The sequence below is a fragment of the Glandiceps talaboti genome, chromosome 2 (assembly GCF_964340395.1).
Source record: "Glandiceps talaboti chromosome 2, keGlaTala1.1, whole genome shotgun sequence".
Lineage (NCBI taxonomy): Eukaryota > Metazoa > Hemichordata > Enteropneusta > Spengelidae > Glandiceps > Glandiceps talaboti.
In genome coordinates, this window is record NC_135550.1 from 2,512,501 (window position 1) to 2,535,025 (window position 22,525).

The window sequence follows — 22,525 nt, forward strand, 5'->3', positions numbered from 1 at the left end:
TGTAAACTGTAATAGCTTGTAAACTAATAGCTTGTAAACTGTAATAGCTTGTAAACTGGAATAGCTTGTAAACTGTAATAGCTTGTAAACTAATAGCTTGTAAACTGTAATAGCTTGTAAACTGTAATAGCTTGTAAACTGTAATAGCTTGTAAACTAATAGCTTGTAAACTGTAATAGCTTGTAAACTGTAATAGCTTGTAAACTGTAATAGCTTGTAAACTGTAATAGCTTGTAAACTAATAGCTTGTAAACTGTAATAGCTTGTAAACTGGAATAGCTTGTAAACTGTAATAGCTTGTAAACTGTAATAGCTTGTAAACTAATAGCTTGTAAACTGTAATAGCTTGTAAACTGTAATAGCTTGTAAACTGTAATAGCTTGTAAACTAATAGCTTGTAAACTGTAATAGCTTGTAAACTGTAATAGCTTGTAAACTGTAATAGCTTGTAAACTAATAGCTTGTAAACTGTAATAGCTTGTAAACTGGAATAGCTTGTAAACTGTAATAGCTTAACTGTACTAGCTTGTAAACATATATAGAACTAGTGAAGTAGACCCCAAAGCAGTGAATGTACAACATATATAGAACTAGTGATGTAGACCCCAAAGCATTGAGTGTACAACATATATAGAACTAGTGAAGTAGACCCCAAAGCAGTGAATGTACACCATATATAGAACTAGTGATGTAGACCCCAAAGCAGTGAGTGTACAACATATCTAGAACTAGTGATGTAGACCCCAATGCATTGAGTGTACAACATATATAGAACTAGTGAAGTAGACCCCAAAGCAGTGAATGTACAACATATATAGAACTAGTGAAGTAGACCCCAAAGCAGTGAGTGTACAACATATATAGAACTAGTGAAGTAGACCCCAAAGCAGTGAATGTACAACATATATAGAACTACTAGTGAAGTAGACCCCAAAGCAGTGAATGTACACCATATATAGAACTAGTGAAGTAGACCCCAAGGCAGTGAGTGTACAACATATATAGAACTAGTGAAGTAGACCCCAAAGCATTGAGTGTACAACATATATAGAACTAGTGAAGTAGACCCTAAGGCAGTGAGTGTACAACATATATAGAACTAGTGAAGTAGACCCTAAGGCAGTGAATGTACAACATATATAGAACTAGTGATGTAGACCCCAAAGCATTCAGTGTACACCATATATAGAACTAGTGAAGTAGACCCCAAAGCATTGAGTGTACAACATATATAGAACTAGTGAAGTAGACCCCAAAGCATTCAGTGTACAACATATATAGAACTAGTGATGTAGACCCCAAAGCAGTGAGTGTACAACATATATAGAACTAGTGAAGTAGACCCCAAAGCATTGAGTGTACAACATATATAGAACTAGTGAAGTAGACCCCAAAGCATTGAGTGTACAACATATATAGAACTAGTGATGTAGACCCCAAAGCAGTGAGTGTACAACATATATAGAACTAGTGAAGTAGACCCCAAAGCATTGAGTGTACAACATATATAGAACTAGTGATGTAGACCCCAAAGCAGTGAGTGTACAACATATATAGAACTAGTGATGTAGACCCCAAAGCATTCAGTGTACACCATATATAGAACTAGTGAAGTAGACCCCAAAGCATTGAGTGTACAACATATATAGAACTAGTGATGTAGACCCCAAAGCATTCAGTGTACAACATATATAGAACTAGTGAAGTAGACCCCAAAGCATTCAGTGTACAACATATATAGAACTAGTGATGTAGACCCAAGGCAGTGAGTGTACAACATATATAGAACTAGTGATGTAGACCCCAAAGCAGTGAGTGTACAACATATATAGAACTAGTGAAGTAGACCCCAAAGCATTGAATGTACAACATATATAGAACTAGTGAAGTAGACCCCAAAGCATTCAGTGTACACCATATATAGAACTAGTGAAGTAGACCCCAAGGCAGTGAGTGTACAACATATATAGAACTAGTGATGTAGACCCAAAGCAGTGAGTGTACAACATATATAGAACTAGTGATGTAGACCCAAAGCAGTGAGTGTACAACATATATAGAACTAGTGATGTAGACCCAAAGCAGTGAGTGTACAACATATATAGAACTAGTGAAGTAGACCCCAAAGCAGTGAGTGTACAACATATATAGAACTAGTGATGTAGACCCCAAAGCAGTGAGTGTACAACATATATAAAACTAGTGAAGTAGACCCCAAAGCAGTGAGTGTACAACATATATAGAACTAGTGAAGTAGACCCCAAAGCATTGAGTGTACAACATATATAGAACTAGTGAAGTAGACCCCAAAGCAGTGAGTGTACAACATATATAGAACTAGTGATGTAGACCCCAAAGCAGTGAATGTACAACATATATAGAACTAGTGAAGTAGACCCCAAAGCATTGAGTATACAACATATATAGAACTAGTGATGTAGACCCCAAAGCAGTGAGTGTACAACATATATAGAACTAGTGATGTAGACCCCAAAGCAGTGAATGTACACCATATATAGAACTAGTGAAGTAGACCCCAAGGCAGTGAGTGTACAACATATATAGAACTAGTGATGTAGACCCCAAAGCAGTGAGTGTACAACATATATAGAACTAGTGATGTAGACCCCAAAGCAGTGAATGTACAACATATATAGAACTAGTGAAGTAGACCCCAAAGCAGTGAGTGTACAACATAGAACTAGTGTTGTAGACCCCAATGCATTGAGTGTACAACATATCTAGAACTAGTGAAGTAGACCCCAAAGCAGTGAGTGTACAACATATATAGAACTAGTGAAGTAGACCCCAAAGCAGTGAGTGTACAACATATATAGAACTAGTGATGTAGACCCCAAAGCAGTGAGTGTACACCATATATAGAACTAGTGATGTAGACCCCAAAGCAGTGAATGTACAACATATATAGAACTAGTGATGTAGACCCTAAGGCAGTGAGTGTACAACATATATAGAACTAGTGAAGTAGACCCCAAAGCATTGAGTGTACAACATATATAGAACTAGTGATGTAGACCCCAAAGCATTGAGTGTACAACATATATAGAACTAGTGAAGTAGACCCCAAAGCAGTGAATGTACAACATATATAGAACTAGTGATGTAGACCCCAAAGCAGTGAGTGTACAACATATATAGAACTAGTGATGTAGACCCCAAAGCAGTGAGTGTACACCATATATAGAACTAGTGATGTAGACCCCAAAGCATTGAGTGTACAACATATATAGAACTAGTGAAGTAGACCCCAAAGCAGTGAGTGTACACCATATATAGAACTAGTGATGTAGACCCCAAAGCAGTGAGTGTACAACATATATAGAACTAGTGAAGTAGACCCCAAAGCAGTGAGTGTACAACATATATAGAACTAGTGATGTAGACCCAAAGCAGTGAATGTACAACATATATAGAACTAGTGATGTAGACCCCAAAGCAGTGAGTGTACACCATATATAGAACTAGTGAAGTAGACCCCAAAGCAGTGAATGTACAACATATATAGAACTAGTGAAGTAGACCCTAAGGCAGTGAGTGTACAACATATATAGAACTAGTGATGTAGACCCCAAAGCAGTGAGTGTACAACATATATAGAACTAGTGAAGTAGACCCCAAAGCAGTGAGTGTACAACATATATAGAACTAGTGATGTAGACCCCAAAGCAGTGAGTGTACAACATATCTAGAACTAGTGATGTAGACCCTAAGGCAGTGAGTGTACAACATATATAGAACTAGTGAAGTAGACCCCAAAGCATTGAGTGTACAACATATATAGAACTAGTGATGTAGACCCCAAAGCATTCAGTGTACAACATATATAGAACTAGTGATGTAGACCCCAAAGCAGTGAGTGTACATCATATATAGAACTAGTGAAGTAGACCCCAAAGCAGTGAGTGTACAACATATATAGAACTAGTGAAGTAGACCCCAAAGCAGTGAGTGTACAACATATATAGAACTAGTGATGTAGACCCCAAAGCAGTGAGTATACAACATATATAGAACTAGTGAAGTAGACCCCAAAGCAGTGAGTATACAACATATATAGAACTAGTGAAGTAGACCCCAAAGCAGTGAGTATACAACATATATAGAACTAGTGAAGTAGACCCCAAAGCAGTGAGTGTACAACATATATAGAACTAGTGATGTAGACCCCAAAGCAGTGAGTGTACAACATATATAGAACTAGTGATGTAGACCCCAAAGCAGTGAGTGTACAACATATATAGAACTAGTGAAGTAGACCCCAAAGCAGTGAATGTACAACATATATAGAACTAGTGAAGTAGACCCTAAGGCAGTGAGTATACAACATATATAGAACTAGTGATGTAGACCCCAAAGCAGTGAGTGTACAACATATATAGAACTAGTGAAGTAGACCCCAAAGCAGTGAATGTACAACATATATAGAACTAGTGAAGTAGACCCTAAGGCAGTGAGTATACAACATATATAGAACTAGTGATGTAGACCCTAAGGCAGTGAATGTACAACATATATAGAACTAGTGAAGTAGACCCCAAAGCATTGAGTGTACAACATATATAGAACTAGTGAAGTAGACCCCAAAGCATTCAGTGTACAACATATATAGAACTAGTGATGTAGACCCCAAAGCATTGAGTGTACAACATATATAGAACTAGTGAAGTAGACCCCAAAGCAGTGAGTGTACAACATATATAGAACTAGTGAAGTAGACCCCAAAGCAGTGAATGTACAACATAATAGAACTAGTGATGTAGACCCCAAAGCAGTGAGTGTACAACATATCTAGAACTAGTGAAGTAGACCCCAAAGCAGTGAGTGTACAACATATCTAGAACTAGTGAAGTAGACCCCAAAGCAGTGAGTGTACAACATAATTATATAGAACTAGTGATGTAGACCCCAAAGCATTGAGTGTACAACATATATAGAACTAGTGATGTAGACCCCAAAGCATTGAGTGTACAACATATATAGAACTAGTGATGTAGACCCTAAGGCAGTGAGTGTACAACATATATAGAACTAGTGAAGTAGACCCCAAAGCAGTGAGTGTACAACATATATAGAACTAGTGATGTAGACCCTAAGGCAGTGAGTGTACAACATATATAGAACTAGTGAAGTAGACCCCAAAGCATTGAGTGTACAACATATATAGAACTAGTGAAGTAGACCCCAAAGCAGTGAATGTACAACATATATAGAACTAGTGAAGTAGACCCCAAGGCAGTGAGTGTACAACATATATAGAACTAGTGAAGTAGACCCCAAAGCATTCAGTGTACACCATATATAGAACTAGTGATGTAGACCCCAAGGCAGTGAGTGTACAACATATATAGAACTAGTGAAGTAGACCCCAAAGCAGTGAATGTACAACATATATAGAACTAGTGAAGTAGACCCTAAGGCAGTGAGTGTACAACATATATAGAACTAGTGAAGTAGACCCTAAGGCAGTGAATGTACAACATATATAGAACTAGTGAAGTAGACCCTAAGGCAGTGAGTGTACAACATATATAGAACTAGTGAAGTAGACCCCAAAGCATTCAGTGTACAACATATATAGAACTAGTGATGTAGACCCCAAAGCAGTGAGTGTACAACATATATAGAACTAGTGAAGTAGACCCCAAAGCAGTGAATGTACAACATATATAGAACTAGTGAAGTAGACCCTAAGGCAGTGAATGTACAACATATATAGAACTAGTGAAGTAGACCCTAAGGCAGTGAGTGTACAACATATATAGAACTAGTGAAGTAGACCCCAAAGCATTCAGTGTACAACATATATAGAACTAGTGATGTAGACCCCAAAGCAGTGAGTGTACAACATATATAGAACTAGTGAAGTAGACCCCAAAGCAGTGAATGTACAACATATATAGAACTAGTGAAGTAGACCCTAAGGCAGTGAGTGTACAACATATATAGAACTAGTGAAGTAGACCCTAAGGCAGTGAGTGTACAACATATATAGAACTAGTGAAGTAGACCCTAAGGCAGTGAGTGTACAACATATATAGAACTAGTGAAGTAGACCCCAAAGCATTGAGTGTACAACATATATAGAACTAGTGATGTAGACCCCAAAGCATTCAGTGTACAACATATATAGAACTAGTGAAGTAGACCCTAAGGCAGTGAGTGTACAACATATATAGAACTAGTGAAGTAGACCCCAAAGCAGTGAGTGTACAACATATATAGAACTAGTGATGTAGACCCCAAAGCAGTGAGTGTACAACATATATAGAACTAGTGATGTAGACCCCAAAGCAGTGAGTGTACAACATATATAGAACTAGTGATGTAGACCCTAAGGCAGTGAGTGTACAACATATATAGAACTAGTGATGTAGACCCCAAAGCAGTGAGTGTACAACATATATAGAACTAGTGATGTAGACCCCAAAGCAGTGAGTGTACAACATATATAGAACTAGTGATGTAGACCCCAAAGCATTCAGTGTACAACATATATAGAACTAGTGATGTAGACCCCAAAGCAGTGAGTGTACAACATATATAGAACTAGTGATGTAGACCCTAAGGCAGTGAGTGTACAACATATATAGAACTAGTGATGTAGACCCCAAAGCAGTGAGTGTACAACATATATAGAACTAGTGATGTAGACCCCAAAGCAGTGAGTGTACAACATAATAGAACTAGTGATTCAGAAGCAGACCCCAAAGCAGTGGAATGCTGAAAATTGTGGTCTCTGTGTCAAGTGAAATTTTGTTCTTTGGGACATTTTAGAATATTATTAAGGAGAAATCCTAAAAACCTCTAGTGAATAGTATGTCACATGTCTTGTTATGGCATGTCAGGATGTTTAGTTTACATTGTCTGGTTACTTCATTTCAGATGATGGTCAAAATCTAGCTGCTGCTCTCTCCAATAAATCATCTCAAGTATTTAAGATGCCTTTGACTGGTAAAGGCACTGCATTTACTGGTAAATCAACTTTTATTGTCTCACCCAAATAATGTATGATTTGATCTGTACAAATAGTATTGTGTTTGGTATCAACTCTAGTAGTGATAACTATACCATCTATCTTCACCAGTATTTTGTGAAGTATATCAGTAATTGATAACATGTTTTTATCTGATAGTTATAGGACACGTCCTCAGCCATTAACTGATGATAGTTATAGGACACGTCCTCAGCCATTAACTGATGATAGTTATAGGACACATCCTCAGCCATTAACTGATGATAGTTATAGGACACATCCTCAGCCATTAACTGATGATAGTTATAGGACACATCCTCAGCCATTAACTGATGATAGTTATAGGACACATCCTCAGCCATTAACTGATGATAGTTATAGGACACATCCTCAGCCATTAACTGATGATAGTTATAGGACACATCCTCAGCCATTAACTGATGATAGTTATAGGACACATCCTCAGCCATTAACTGATGATAGTTATAGGACACAATCCTCAGCCATTAACTGATGATAGTTATAGGACACATCCTCAGCCATTAACTGAAAATAATTTGACAGTGTTGGGTAAAGCTCCATTATTTTGTCTGAGGCGCAGGTGGGGACAGTGCCATAGAAATGATTAACAAGCTTCGGACAGTTCATGAGTTTAAAATGTTAGCGGACAGTTTCTTTCTTGGATTAACAGTATACAGACACTTTCTTTGTGTAAAAGTGTCCCATTAACTAAAAAATTTTTCCGCTAAATGAAATTGAAAGCACAGTTGAAACAATAGGGAAGAGTCGGAGAGGAGTATGCTTTGTATTGCCTTTTGGCCACTGGCCCAAAGCAAAGAAAATGATGCATATCAAATATATTCAATGAATAAATCATATACTCAAGAAAAACTTAACTATTACAGATCCCTGAGACAGCTTCCTTCCTTAATACAAATGCTTGGTGGACAAATTTTGCCAGGTTACGTATAATTTTAATATCGCTACTTGAAAAAAGATTTACCAATACTGTTGACTTGGATATCAAAATGCCCACTGTGGTAGTAAGTTTTCCCTATAACTTTGATAAAGTGAGATCTCAAAACAAAATGAAACTCGTCCTCCATAGAACAAAACTCACATAGTTCACTAACCCTCTCTGTACAATCAAATCCTTTACACTGACCCTGTTTCTACTGCCAGCTGGTGACTTGAACAGCACAACTGGGACAATGCCTTTCAATGTTCATTAAAGGTGATTCAAAATGGCCCATACCACAACCTTGAATAATGTTCTTTATATGTCTAGTAAATCCCAGCTATCTATTCAAAATTGCATGGTAAGTGAGAAACAAAAAGAGTTAAAACTGGCAATCAGCAGCGACCTGAGCAGCCATGAATTTACAGTTGTACTGCCTATTGTTCTCCCACTTCAGGATTATGACAACATAGAGGGTAGCTTATTGTCTCAGTTAGTATAGTCAGAATTTATCTGAGAGTAATGAATCTTCTTTCAATGACAATTTTACCATGTTCTATAGATTGATTTGGCTTTTTAGCACAACTAAACTGAGGTTCAGTAATGCCATAGGGATCACCCGACATCTGTCTGTCTGTCTTTCTGTGTGTGTGTGTGTGTGTGTGTGTGTGTGTGTGTGTGTGTGTGTGTGTGTGTGTGTGTGTGTGTGTGTGTGTGTGTGTGTGTGTGTGTGTGTGTGTGTGTGTGTGTGTGTAAACAACTTAAAGTAAAAAAACGCTGAACCGATTGCCATGATATTTGGCGGGTTATTTACCTTAGGTGTCTAGTTGGGAAATTGTTCAAATGAAAATGATCGCATCAGAAATGTGCATTTTATGTTTGAAAATGTGATTTGTTGTATTACAAAATGCTTTGATTTCAGCCTGGAAATGAAAGATTCTTGTTTTATTAACTGAACTGATCGAGGTTCAGTAGTGCTATAGGGATCGCCCGGCGTCTGTCTGTCTGTGTGCATATGTGTGTGTGCATGTGTGTGTGTGTGTGTGTGTGTGTGTGTGTGTGTGTGTGTGTGTGTGTGTGTGTGGATGTGTGTGTGTGTCTGTCTGTGTGTGTGTGTGTGTGTGTGTGTTTGTGGATGTGTGTGTGTGTGTGTGTGTGTGTGTGTGTGTGTGTGTGTGTGTGTGTGTGTGTGTGTGTGTGTGTGTAAACAATTTAAAGTCAAAAACCGCTGAACCAATTGCCATGATATTTGGGTCCATTACCTTGGGTGTCTAGTTGGGAAATTGTTCAAATGAAAATGATCGCATCAGAAATGTGCATTTTACGTTTCAAAATGTGATTTGTTGTATTACAAAATGCTTTGATTTCAGCCTGGAAATGAAAAATTCTTGTTTTATTGATGCAATGAAATCATTCAATCTTTTATGGGCTACTTCACATGCTAGTGTCAATGGCATAAAGATTAACATCTGTTTAAGGTTGCTTGGCAACCTAGGCCTGTTTTTAGCACAGCTGAATTAAATCTTAGACACTATGATTAAAACAGGTTCATATAAATGCATAATCCTTAGGCATTCCAAAACACAGTTTGTACAAAGAATAAGAAGTCACACATTTTATGGCGAAAGAAAAAGTCATATCAAGACCTCCATGATCATACTGTGTTTGGCAGGTTAAATTTCCTGCATGTACCGATTACCATGATATTTGATGGGAGTATTACCTTGGGTGTCTAGTTGGGAAATTGTTAAAATCAAAATGATCTTACTACCGGTGTTGATTTGGGTCGAAAAATGTAATTTTTGGTCAAAAAACTTACTCAAAAACTATTGGGCAGATTGGTCTGAAATTTGGTGGGAACGTTCTTAGGGGTGTTTGAGCATTCATAAAATGTTTGCAAATATGCCTAGCAACAAGACCACGCCCATAGCAACAGCCAAATGATCAGATATATTGCAATGATAACAACAGAGATTAATAGATAATTGAATGAACATTCCAAAAATGTATGTAAATTTGCCTAGCAACAAAACCACGCCCATAGCAACAGCCAATCGGTGGTGTATTTTACAAAGAATAACCATGGGGATGAATAGACAATTGGATAAACATTCAAAAAATGTATGTAATTTGCCTAGCAACAAGACCACGACCATAGCAACAACCAAATAGTCACATATATTGCAAAGATAACAATAGGAATTGATAGACAAATGAATAACCATTCAAAAAAATGTATGCAAATATGCCTAGCAACATGCCACGCCCATAGCAACAGCCAAATGATCACATATTTTGCAAAGATAACACACAAATGAATAAACTTTCAGAAAATGTATGCAAATGTGCCTATCAACAAGACCACGCCCATAGCAACAGCCAAATGATCACATATATTGCAAAGATAATACGGATTTATAGACAAATGAATAAACATTCAAAAATGTATGCAAATGTGCCTAGCAACAAGATCACGCCCATAGCAACAGCCAAGTGATTGCATATATTGCAAAGATAACAGGGATAAATAGACAAATGAATAAACATTTAATAATGTATGGATAATCGTTCAGCAAATGAACTTCTATACCTAGCGTGGATCAGCACATGGGAAAACATTTTTAAAAACTGTACAGTTGTGCTACAATGCCATTGGCGCTATTTTTAAGAATTGTTCAGTGATATGCAAATTGGGGCTAAAAATGTTTCTTTTTAATCAAAAATCTTTAATTCTAAAACCACTGAGCAGATTGGGCTGAAATTTAATGGGAATGCATCTAGCGATATATGGACGAAGAAATATTATTAAGCATAAATTGATTCCATGAGTGATATGCAAATGAGGTGTAAAAATGTTCATTTTTTGTTGAAAACATATCTCAAAAAGTACTTGGTCAGTGAGTCTGAAACTTGGTGAGATGTTTCTGAAAGTGTTATTATGCAGATTTTCTTCAAAACATTTTTACAAAATTGGCCCTAGCAACCATGACCACACCCTTAGCAACAACCAAATGGCAGTATTTTTTGATTAAATAACATCTTCTGGTAGGCAAGTGAGTAAACATTATTTATAATGTATGCAAATATCCCTAGCAACCATGTCCACGCTCATAGCAACAGCCAAACTGTCATGTATTTCACAAAGATAACAACCAGGATTAATAGACAATTGAATAAACATTCAAAAAAATGTATGCAAATATATCTAGCAACATGACTACGTCCATAGCCACAGCCAAAATGATTGCGTATATCACAAAGATAGCAACATGGTTGGATAGGCAACTGGATATTCATTCAACAAATGAACACCTATTGTTAGCATGGACTAGTATATGGATAAACATTTTTAAAAACTACAGTTGTGCTACAACACCATTGGCGATATTTTACTGTATGGAAGTCATTTATGAAATAACTGGACATGATATATTTTACTCTGTAGAAGTCATTTATAAAATACACTGGACATGATGTATTTTACTCTGTAGAAGTCATTTATGAAATACACTGGACATGATATATTTTACTCTGTAGAAGTCATTTATAAAATACACTGGACATGATGTATTTTACTCTGTAGAAGTCATTTATGAAATACACTGGACATGATATATTTTACTCTGTAGAAGTCATTTATGAAATACACTGGACATGATATATTTTACTCTGTAGAAGTCATTTATGAAATACTCTGGACATGATATATTTTACTCTGTAGAAGTCATTTATGAAATACTCTGGACATGATATATTTTACTCTGTAGAAGTCATTTATGAAATACACTGGACATGATATATTTTACTCTGTAGAAGTCATTTATGAAATACACTGGACATGATATATTTTACTCTGTAGAAGTCATTTATGAAATACTCTGGACATGATATATTTTACTCTGTAGAAGTCATTTATGAAATACTCTGGACATGATATATTTTACTCTGTAGAAGTCATTTATGAAATACACTGGACATGATATATTTTACTCTATAGAAGTCATTTATGAAATACACTGGACATGATATATTTTACTCTATAGAAGTCATTTATGAAATACACTGGACATGATATATTTTACTCTGTAGAAGTCATTTATGAAATACACTGGACTTGATCTATTTTACTCTGTAGAAGTCATTTATGAAATACACTGGACATGATTTATTTTACTGTAGAGAGGTCATTTATGAAATACACTGGACATGATCTATTTTACTCTGTAGAAGTCATTTATGAAATACACTGGACATGATCTATTTTACTCAAGTCATTTATGAAATACACTGGACATTATATATTTTACTCTGTAGAAGTCATTTATGAAATACACTGGACATGATATATTTTACTCTGTAGAGAGGTCATTTATGAAATACACTGGACATGATATATTTTACTCTATAGAAGTCATTTATGAAATACACTGGACATGATATATTTTACTCTGTAGAAGTCATTTATGAAATACACTGGACATGATATATTTTACTCTGTAGAAGTCATTTATGAAATACACTGGACATGATATATTTTACTCTGTAGAAGTCATATATGAAATACACTGGACATGATATATTTTACTCTGTAGAAGTCATTTATGAAATACACTGGACATGATATATTTTACTCTGTAGAAGTCATTTATGAAATACACTGGACATGATATATTTTACTCTGTAGAAGTCATTTATGAAATACACTGGACATGATATATTTTACTCTGTAGAAGTCATTTATGAAATACACTGGACATGATATATTTTACTCTGTAGAAGTCATTTATGAAATACACTGGACATGATATATTTTACTCTGTAGAAGTCATTTATGAAATATACTGGACATGATATATTTTACTCTGTAGAGAGGTCATTTATGAAATACACTGGACTTGATATATTTTACTCTGTAGAAGTCATTTATGAAATACACTGGACATGATCTATTTTACTCAAGTCATTTATGAAATACACTGGACATGATATATTTTACTCTGTAGAAGTCATTTATGAAATACACTGGACATGATATATTTTACTCTGTAGAAGTCATTTATGAAATACACTGGACATGATATATTTTACTCTGTAGAAGTCATTTATGAAATACACTGGACATGATATATTTTACTCTGTAGAAGTCATTTATGAAATACACTGGACATGATATATTTTACTCTGTAGAAGTCATTTATGAAATACACTGGACATGATATATTTTACTCTGTAGAAGTCATTTATGAAATACACTGGACATGATCTATTTTACTCTGTAGAAGTCATTTGTGAAATACACTGGACATGATATATTTTACTCTGTAGAAGTCATTTATGAAATACACTGGACATGATATATTTTACTCTGTAGAAGTCATTTATGAAATATACTGGACATGATTTATTTTACTGTAGAGAGGTCATTTATGAAATACACTGGACATGATATATTTTACTCTGTAGAAGTCATTTGTGAAATACACTGGACATGATATATTTTACTCTATAGAAGTCATTTATGAAATACACTGGACATGATATATTTTACTGTAGAGAGGTCATTTATGAAATACACTGGACATGATATATTTTACTCTGTAGAAGTCATTTATGAAATATACTGGACATGATTTATTTTACTGTAGAGAGGTCATTTATGAAATACACTGGACATGATATATTTTACTCTGTAGAAGTCATTTATGAAATACACTGGACATGATATATTTTACTCTGTAGAAGTCATTTATGAAATATACTGGACATGATTTATTTTACTGTAGAGAGGTCATTTATGAAATACACTGGACATGATATATTTTACTCTGTAGAAGTCATTTATGAAATACACTGGACATGATATATTTTACTCTGTAGAAGTCATTTGTGAAATACACTGGACATGATATATTTTACTCTGTAGAAGTCATTTATGAAATACACTGGACATGATATATTTTACTCTGTAGAAGTCATTTATGAAATATACTGGACATGATATATTTTACTCTGTAGAAGTCATTTATGAAATACACTGGACATGATGTATTTTACTCTGTAGAGAGGTCATTTATGAAATACACTGGACATGATGTATTTTACTCTGTAGAGAGGTCATTTATGAAATACACTGGACATGATATATTTTACTCTGTAGAAGTCATTTATGAAATACTCTGGACATGATATATTTTACTCTGTAGAAGTCATTTGTGAAATACACTGGACATGATGTATTTTACTCTGTAGAGAGGTCATTTATGAAATACACTGGACATGATGTATTTTACTGTATAGAGGCCATTTTGTCATAAAATCTGCACATTGTTTGATAGCCAAGGAATTTGAATACATACCAATTCATGGCAGAATGTTCTGTTTTTTGTTTTACAGGACATAATGGAGTAGTAAACAGTGTTAGTTGGAGTCACAGTAACCAGTGGTTACTGACTTCGTCTGATGACAGGACAGCAAGACTTTGGCATAAAACACAGACAGAACCAGTACTCACAATTGATAACAGTAGTCACAACTTTACAGCTGATAAGGAAGGTCCTAAAACAGTTGATAAGGTAGGTCCTAAAACAGTTGAACAAATAATATGGAATATATACTCTGGTCATTCTACGTCAAGACAATGTATGTCTACATCACTGGTTCTGCTGTCTGCAGCCACTGGTTCTGTGTCTGTGTGTTAAGTCAAAAACTACCAGACCGATTGCCATGATATTTGGTGGGTGTATTACCAAAAAATGTGATAGTTTACAAGCTATTAGTTTACAAGCTATTACATTCTTAGGGGTGTTTAGATTAAGGAATCTTCATGACGTGATGATTCCATCAGTGTATGCAGATTAGGGCTAAAAATGTGTCTATTTGGTCAAAAATCTTTAATTCCAAAATACTCAGCAGATTGGGCTGAAATTTAATGGGGGATGCATCTGGGGGTGTATAAATGAAGAAATATTAAGCATATAATGATCTCATCAGTGATATGTAAATTATGTGTAAAAATGTGAATTTTGGTCAAAAACTTATATCTCAAAAAGTACATATCTCAATAAACTGACACTAGTTACAAACCATTCATACTACAAACTGACACTAGTTACAGACCATTCATACAATAAACTGACACTAGTTACAGACCATTCTTACTACAAACTGACACTGGTTACAGACCATTCATACAATAAACTGACACTAGTTACAGACCATTCATACTACAAACTGACACTAGTTACAAACCATTCATACAATAAACTGACACTAGTTACAGACCATTCATACTACAAACTGACACTAGTTACAAACCATTCATACAATAAACTGATACTAGTTACAGACCATTCTTACAATAAACTGACACTAGTTACAGACCATTCATACAATAAACTGACACTAGTTACAGACCATTCATACAATAAACTGACACTAGTTACAGACCATTCATACAATAAACTGACACTAGTTACAGACCATTCTTACAATAAACTGACACTAGTTACAGACCATTCATACAATAAACTGACACTGGTTACAGACCATTTATACAATAAACTGACACTAGTTACAGACCATTCTTACAATAAACTGACACGAGTTACAGACCATTCATACAATAAACTGACACTAGTTACAGACCATTCATACAATAAACTGACACTAGTTACAGACCATTCATACAATAAACTGACACTGGTTACAGACCATTTATACAATAAACTGACACTAGTTACAGACCATTCATACAATAAACTGACACTAGTTACAGACCATTCATACAATAAACTGACACTGGTTACAGACCATTCATACAATAAACTGACACTAGTTACAGACCATTCTTACAATAAACTGACACTAGTTACAGACCATTCATACAACAAACTGACACTAGTTACAGACCATTTATACAATAACCTGACACTAGTTACAGACCATTCTTACAATAAACTGACACTAGTTACAGACCATTCATAAAATAAACTGACACTAGTTACAGACCATTCATACAATAAACTGACACTAGTTACAGACCATTCATACAACAAACTGACACTAGTTACAGACCATTTATACAATAACCTGACACTAGTTACAGACTATTCATACAATAAACTGACACTAGTTACAGACCATTCTTACTACAAACTGACACTAGTTACAGACCAATCATACAATAAACTGACACTAGTTACAGACCATTCATACAATAAACTGACACTAGTTACAGACCATTTATACAATAAACTGACACTAGTTACAGACCATTCATACAAATAAACTGACACTAGTTACAGACCATTCATACAATAAACTGACACTGGTTACAGACCATTCATACAATAAACTGACACTAGTTACAGACCATTTATACAATAAACTGATACTAGTTACAGACCATTCATACAATAAACTGACACTAGTTACAGACCATTCTTACAATAAACTGACACTAGTTACAGACCATTTATACAATAAACTGATACTAGTTACAGACCATTCATACAATAAACTGACACTAGTTACAGACCATTCTTACAATAAACTGACACTAGTTACAGACCATTCTTACAATAAACTGACACTAGTTACAGACCATTTATACAATAAACTGACACTAGTTACAGACCATTTATACAATAAACTGACACTAGTTACAGACCATTCATACAATAAACTGACACTAGTTACAGACCATTAATACAATAAACTGACACTAGTTACAGACCATTCATACAACAAACTGACACTGGTTACAGACCATTTATACAATGAACTGACACTAGTTACAGACCATTAATACAATAAACTGACACTAGTTACAGACCATTCATACAATAAACTGACACTAGTTACAGACCATTCTTACAATAAACTGACACTAGTTACAGACCATTCATACAATAAACTGACACTACTTACAGACCATTCTTACAATAAACTGACACTAGTTACAGACCATTCTTACTACAAACTGACACTAGTTACAGACCATTCATACAATAAACTGACACTGGTTACAGACCATTCATACAATAAACTGACACTAGTTACAGACCATTCATACAATAAACTGACACTAGTTACAGACCATTCTTACAATAAACTGACACTAGTTACAGACCATTCTTACTACAAACTGACACTAGTTACAGACCATTCATACAATAAACTGACACTAGTTACAGACCATTCATACAATAAACTGACACTAGTTACAGACCATTAATACAATAAACTGACACTAGTTACAGACCATTCTTACAGTAAACTGACACTAGTTACAGACCATTCATACAATAAACTGACACTAGTTACAGACCATTCTTACTACAAACTGACACTAGTTACAGACCATTCATACAATAAACTGACACTGGTTACAGACCATTCATACAATAAACTGACACTGGTTACAGACCATTCATACAATAAACTGACACTAGTTACAGACCATTCATACAATAAACTGACACTAGTTACAGACCATTCATACAATAAACTGACACTAGTTACAGACCATTCATACAATAAACTGACACTAGTTACAGACCATTTATACAATAAACTGACACTAGTTACAGACCATTCATACAATAAACTGACACTGGTTACAGACCATTCATACAATAAACTGACACTAGTTACAGACCATTAATACAACAAACTGACACTAGTTACAGACCATTCATACAATAAACTGACACTAGTTACAGACCATTCATACAATAAACTGACACTAGTTACAGACCATTTATACAATAAACTGACACTAGTTACAGACCATTCATACAATAAACTGACACTGGTTACAGACCATTCATACAATAAACTGACACTAGTTACAGACCATTCATACAATAAACTGACACTAGTTACAGACCATTCATACAATAAACTGACACTAGGTACAGACCATTCATACAATAAACTGACACTAGTTACAGACCATTCATACAATAAACTGACACTAGTTACAGACCATTCATACAATAAACTGACACTAGTTACAGACCATTCATACAATAAACTGACACTGGTTACAGACCATTCATACAATAAACTGACACTGGTTACAGACCATTCATACAATAAACTGACACTAGTTACAGACCATTCATACAATAAACTGACACTGGTTACAGACCATTCATACAATAAACTGACACTAGTTACAGACCATTCATACAATAAACTGACACTAGTTACAGACCATTCATACAATAACCTGACACTGGTTACAGACCATTCATACAATAAACTGACACTAGTTACAGACCATTCATACAATAAACTGACACTGGTTACAGACCATTTATAAAATAAACTGACACTAGTTACAGACCATTCATACAATAAACTGACACTAGTTACAGACCATTCATACAATAAACTGACACTGGTTACAGACCATTAATACAATAAACTGACACTAGTTACAGACCATTCATACAATAAACTGACACTAGTTACAGACCATTTATACAATAACGTGACACTAGTTACAGACCATTCATACAATAAACTGACACTAGTTACAGACCATTCATACAATAAACTGACACTGGTTACAGACCATTTATACAATAAACTGACACTAGTTACAGACCATTCATACAATAAACTGACACTGGTTACAGACCATTCATACAATAAACTGACACTAGTTACAGACCATTCATACAATAAACTGACACTGGCTACAGACCATTCATACAATAAACTGACACTAGTTACAGACCATTCTTACAATAAACTGACACTAGTTACAGACCATTTATACAATAAACTGACACTAGTTACAGACCATTCATACAATAAACTGACACTGGTTACAGACCATTCATACAATAAACTGACACTAGTTACAGACCATTCATACAATAAACTGACACTGGTTACAGACCATTCATACAATAAACTGACACTAGTTACAGACCATTCATACAATAAACTGACACTGGTTACAGACCATTCATACAATAAACTGACACTAGTTACAGACCATTCTTACAATAAACTGACACTAGTTACAGACCATTTATACAATAAACTGACACTAGTTACAGACCATTCATACAATAAACTGACACTAGTTACAGACCATTCATACAATAAACTGACACTAGTTACAGACCATTTATACAATAAACTGACACTGGTTACAGACCATTTATACAATAAACTGACACTGGTTACAGACCATTTATACAATAAACCGACACTAGTTACAGACCATTAATACAATAAACTGACACTGGTTACAGACCATTCTTACAATAAACTGACACTAGTTACAGACCATTCATACAATAAACTGACACTAGTTACAGACCATTCTTACAATACACTGACACTAGTTACAGACCATTTATACAATAAACTGACACTGGTTACAGACCATTCATACAATAAACTGACACCGGTTACAGACCATTAATACAATAAACTGACACTAGTTACAGACCATTTATACAATAAACTGACACTGGTTACAGACCATTCATACAATAAACTGACACTGGTTACAGACCATTCATACAATAAACCGACACTAGTTACAGACCATTCATACAATAAACTGACACTAGTTACAGACCATTTATACAATAAACTGACACTAGTTACAGACCATTCATACAATAAACTGACACTGGTTACAGACCATTCATACAATAAACTGACACTGGTTACAGACCATTAATACAATAAACTGACACTGGTTACAGACCATTTATACAATAAACTGACACTGGTTACAGACCATTCATACAATAAACTGACACTGGTTACAGACCATTCATACAATAAACTGACACTAGTTACAGACCATTCATACAATAAACTGACACTGGTTACAGACCATTCATACAATAAACTGACACTGGTTACAGACCATTCATACAATAAACTGACACTAGTTACAGACCATTCATACAATAAACTGACACTGGTTACAGACCATTTATACAACAAACTGACACTAGTTACAGACCATTCATACAATAAACTGACACTAGTTACAGTCCATTCATACAACAAACTGACACTAGTTACAGACCATTCATACAATAAACTGACACTAGTTACAGACCATTCATACAATAAACTGACACTAGTTACAGACCATTTATACAATAAACTGACACTGGTTACAGACCATTCATACAATAAACTGACACTAGTTACAGACCATTCATACAATAAACTGACACTAGTTACAGACCATTCATACTACAAACTGACTCTAGTTACAGACCATTCTTACAATAAACTGACACTATTTACAGACCATTTATACAATAAACTGACACTGGTTACAGACCATTCATACAATAAACTGACACTAGTTACAGACCATTCATACAATAAACTGACACTAGTTACAGACCATTCATACAATAAACTGACACTAGTTACAGACCATTCATACAATAAACTGACACTAGTTACAGACCATTCATACAATAAACTGACACTAGTTACAGACCATTTATACAATAAACTGACACTAGTTACAGACCATTCATACAATAAACTGACACTAGTTACAGACCATTTATACAATAAACTGACACTAGTTACAGACCATTCATACAACAAACTGACACTGGTTACAGACCATTCATACAATCAACTGACACTAGTTACAGACCATTCATACAATAAACTGACACTAGTTACAGACCATTCATACAATAAACTGACACTAGTTACAGACCATTCATACAATAAACTGACACTAGTTACAGACCATTAATACAATAAACTGACACTAGTTACAGACCATTCTTACTACAAACTGACACTAGTTACAGACCATTCATACAATAAACTGACACTATTTACATACCATTTATACAATAAACTGACACTAGTTACAGACCATTCATACAATAAACTGACACTAGTTACAGACCATTCATACAATAAACTGACACTGGTTACAGACCATTCATACAATAAACTGACACTAGTTACAGACCATTCTTACTACAAACTGACACTAGTTACAGACCATTCATACAATAAAGTGACACTACTTACAGACCATTCTTACTACAAACTGACACTAGTTACAGACCATTCGTACAATAAACTGACACTGGTTACAGACCATTCATACAATAAACTGACACTAGTTACAGACCATTTATACAATAAACTGACACTAGTTACAGACCATTCATACAATAAACTGACACTGGTTACAGACCATTCATACAATAAACTGACACTAGTTACAGACCATTCATACAATAAACTGACACTAGTTACAGACCATTCATACAATAAACTGACACTGGTTACAGACCATTCATACAATAAACTGACACTAGTTACAGACCATTCATACAATAAACTGACACTAGTTACAGACCATTCATACAATAAACTGACACTGGTTACAGACCATTCAGACAATAAACTGACACTAGTTACAGACCATTCATACAATAAACTGACACTGGTTACAGACCATTCATACAATAAACTGACACTAGTTACAGACCATTTATACAATGAACTGACACTAGTTACAGACCATTTATACAATAAACTGACACTAGTTACAGACCATTCATACAATAAACTGACACTAGTTACAGACCATTCTTACAATAAACTGACACTAGTTACAGACCATTCTTACTACAAACTGACACTAGTTACAGACCATTCATACAATAAACTGACACTAGTTACAGACCATTCTTACTACAAACTGACACTAGTTACAGACCATTAATACAATAAACTGACACTGGTTACAGACCATTCATACAATAAACTGACACTAGTTACAGACCATTCATACAATAAACTGACACTAGTTACAGACCATTCATACAATAAACTGACACTGGTTACAGACCATTCATACAATAAACTGACACTAGTTACAGACCATTCTTACTACAAACTGACACTAGTTACAGACCATTCATACAATAAACTGACACTGGTTACAGACCATTCATACAATAAACTGACACTAGTTACAGACCATTCATACAATAAACTGACACTGGTTACAGACCATTCTTACAATAAACTGACACTGGTTACAGACCATTCTTACTACAAACTGACACTAGTTACAGACCATTCATACAATAAACTGACACTAGTTACAGACCATTCATACAATAAACTGACACTAGTTACAGACCATTCTTACAATAAACTGACACTAGTTACAGACCATTCTTACAATAAACTGACACTAGTTACAAACCATTCATACAATAAACTGACACTAGTTACAGACCATTCATACAATAAACTGACACTATTTACAGACCATTCATACAATAAACAGACACTGGTTACAGACCATTTATACAATAAACTGACACTAGTTACAGACCATTCATACAATAAACTGACACTAGTTACAGACCATTCATACAATAAACTGACACTGGTTACAGACCATTCATACAATAAACTGACACTAGTTACAGACCATTCATACAATAAACTGACACTGGTTACAGACCATTCATACAATAAACTGACACTAGTTACAGACCATTCATACAATAAACTGACACTAGTTACAG

The 22,525-nt window shown here is 34.9% G+C and overlaps 1 protein-coding gene across 1 annotated transcript in view; it reads left to right on the forward strand.

The window, feature by feature from the left end:
• Nucleotides 1–22,525, forward strand: part of LOC144453371 (WD repeat-containing protein 27-like) — a 174,869-nt gene that overhangs the window by 49,053 nt on the left and 103,291 nt on the right. Inside the window, exons 15-16 of the mRNA XM_078144648.1 lie at nucleotides 6,904–6,993; nucleotides 14,346–14,524. Coding sequence (XP_078000774.1) covers nucleotides 6,904–6,993; nucleotides 14,346–14,524 — 269 coding nt within the window. The remainder of the gene's footprint in view (nucleotides 1–6,903; nucleotides 6,994–14,345; nucleotides 14,525–22,525) is intronic.